This window comes from Parasteatoda tepidariorum, unplaced genomic scaffold (assembly GCF_043381705.1).
Source record: "Parasteatoda tepidariorum isolate YZ-2023 unplaced genomic scaffold, CAS_Ptep_4.0 HiC_scaffold_29936, whole genome shotgun sequence".
In the NCBI taxonomy this organism is placed as follows: Eukaryota; Metazoa; Arthropoda; class Arachnida; order Araneae; family Theridiidae; genus Parasteatoda; species Parasteatoda tepidariorum.
In genome coordinates this window covers 1-1,078 of record NW_027261624.1, presented here as the reverse complement: position 1 = coordinate 1,078, position 1,078 = coordinate 1, and the positions used below count along the sequence as shown (strand labels likewise).

Sequence of the window (1,078 nt, the reverse complement as noted above, 5' to 3'; positions counted from 1 at the left end):
AACAATTTCTTTATAGTCAAATCTGAAGATGAAAATCAAAAGAATATTATGGATCTTTTAACCAAATCTCAGGAGAATAGGAAAGCTTCTGAAAACGTTGCCAAGCATTTTCTGCAGAAATTGGATCGAAGTTACGGTATCTCGTCTAGAATGGGTGCTTGTCATCTTAGCCCATGGGAAGATCTTTCTTCTCATAGTCACACGACAAGGTTATTTAAATTTTATATCTCAAACCACTCTCAATTGTTTTTCATTTTGAAACTCAAATTATGAGACTACTAAAACGCAGTTAGGCTTTCTTTTTTTTTAATTGTTACATGATTTAATTTAAATAAAATAGATCTTTTTTTTATAATTTTCTAATCCTATGATTTATTTTGACCTTAAAAAAGAAAAGATGCATTCACAGGTAATTAATTACATGTGTGCTTATCATTTATTTTCAAATTCAGATACCATAGTTTCATTTTAAAAACCAATAAATTTGATTGTTTGCTGCAAAACCAGATAGTTCTAAACTTAATCTTCCACTGAAAGTAAGACTAATGCAGAGCCAAAATTTTAAATCTTTGTCTATCCAATAGTAATATGTGGAAAACTAATTTTTGAAGTGATCTATCTGATTTTGAAATTATATGTTTCATTATAGCAGCAAGCAACCTGAACAAATTGTTATTTTTAGATTGTTAACTATTTTAATGGAAATATTGATGAATATTTTTGTTGTAGTACCTCTAGTTCCGTGTCCAGTAGCTGTGATAGTGGTGTAGAGTTCACTAAAGTGGATGAGCGTAGACTCAGGGACTATATCATTCAGTTGAAGAATGACAGGTCTGCTGTGCGGACCACTGTAGTTGAGCTGGAGAGTATCCACATTGATCCCATTAACAAAGATCCACCAACAATAATAGATGCTCAAAAGCTGGATTTGGAAAACGCCGTCCTCATGCAGGAATTGATGGCCATGAAAGTTAGTGTTATTTGATTGACTATCGAAAATAAATATTTTGTACCCAATCTCTTTGTTGAATAAGTCTACTTAGGTAGCATATAATATCTCAGTTTGCAGGTGCTAAAT

At 31.8% G+C, this 1,078-nt stretch overlaps 1 protein-coding gene across 1 annotated transcript; it reads left to right on the top strand.

The window, feature by feature from the left end:
• Positions 1–22: 22 nt before the first annotated feature.
• Positions 23–970, top strand: LOC122268570 (colorectal mutant cancer protein-like; the record flags this gene model as incomplete). The annotated part of the gene is made up of 2 exons (XM_043038582.2): positions 23–209; positions 730–970. Coding segments are annotated over exons 1-2 (402 nt in total), but the record flags the coding sequence as incomplete, so codon positions are not given.
• Between the last annotated feature and the right edge of the window lie 108 nt (positions 971–1,078).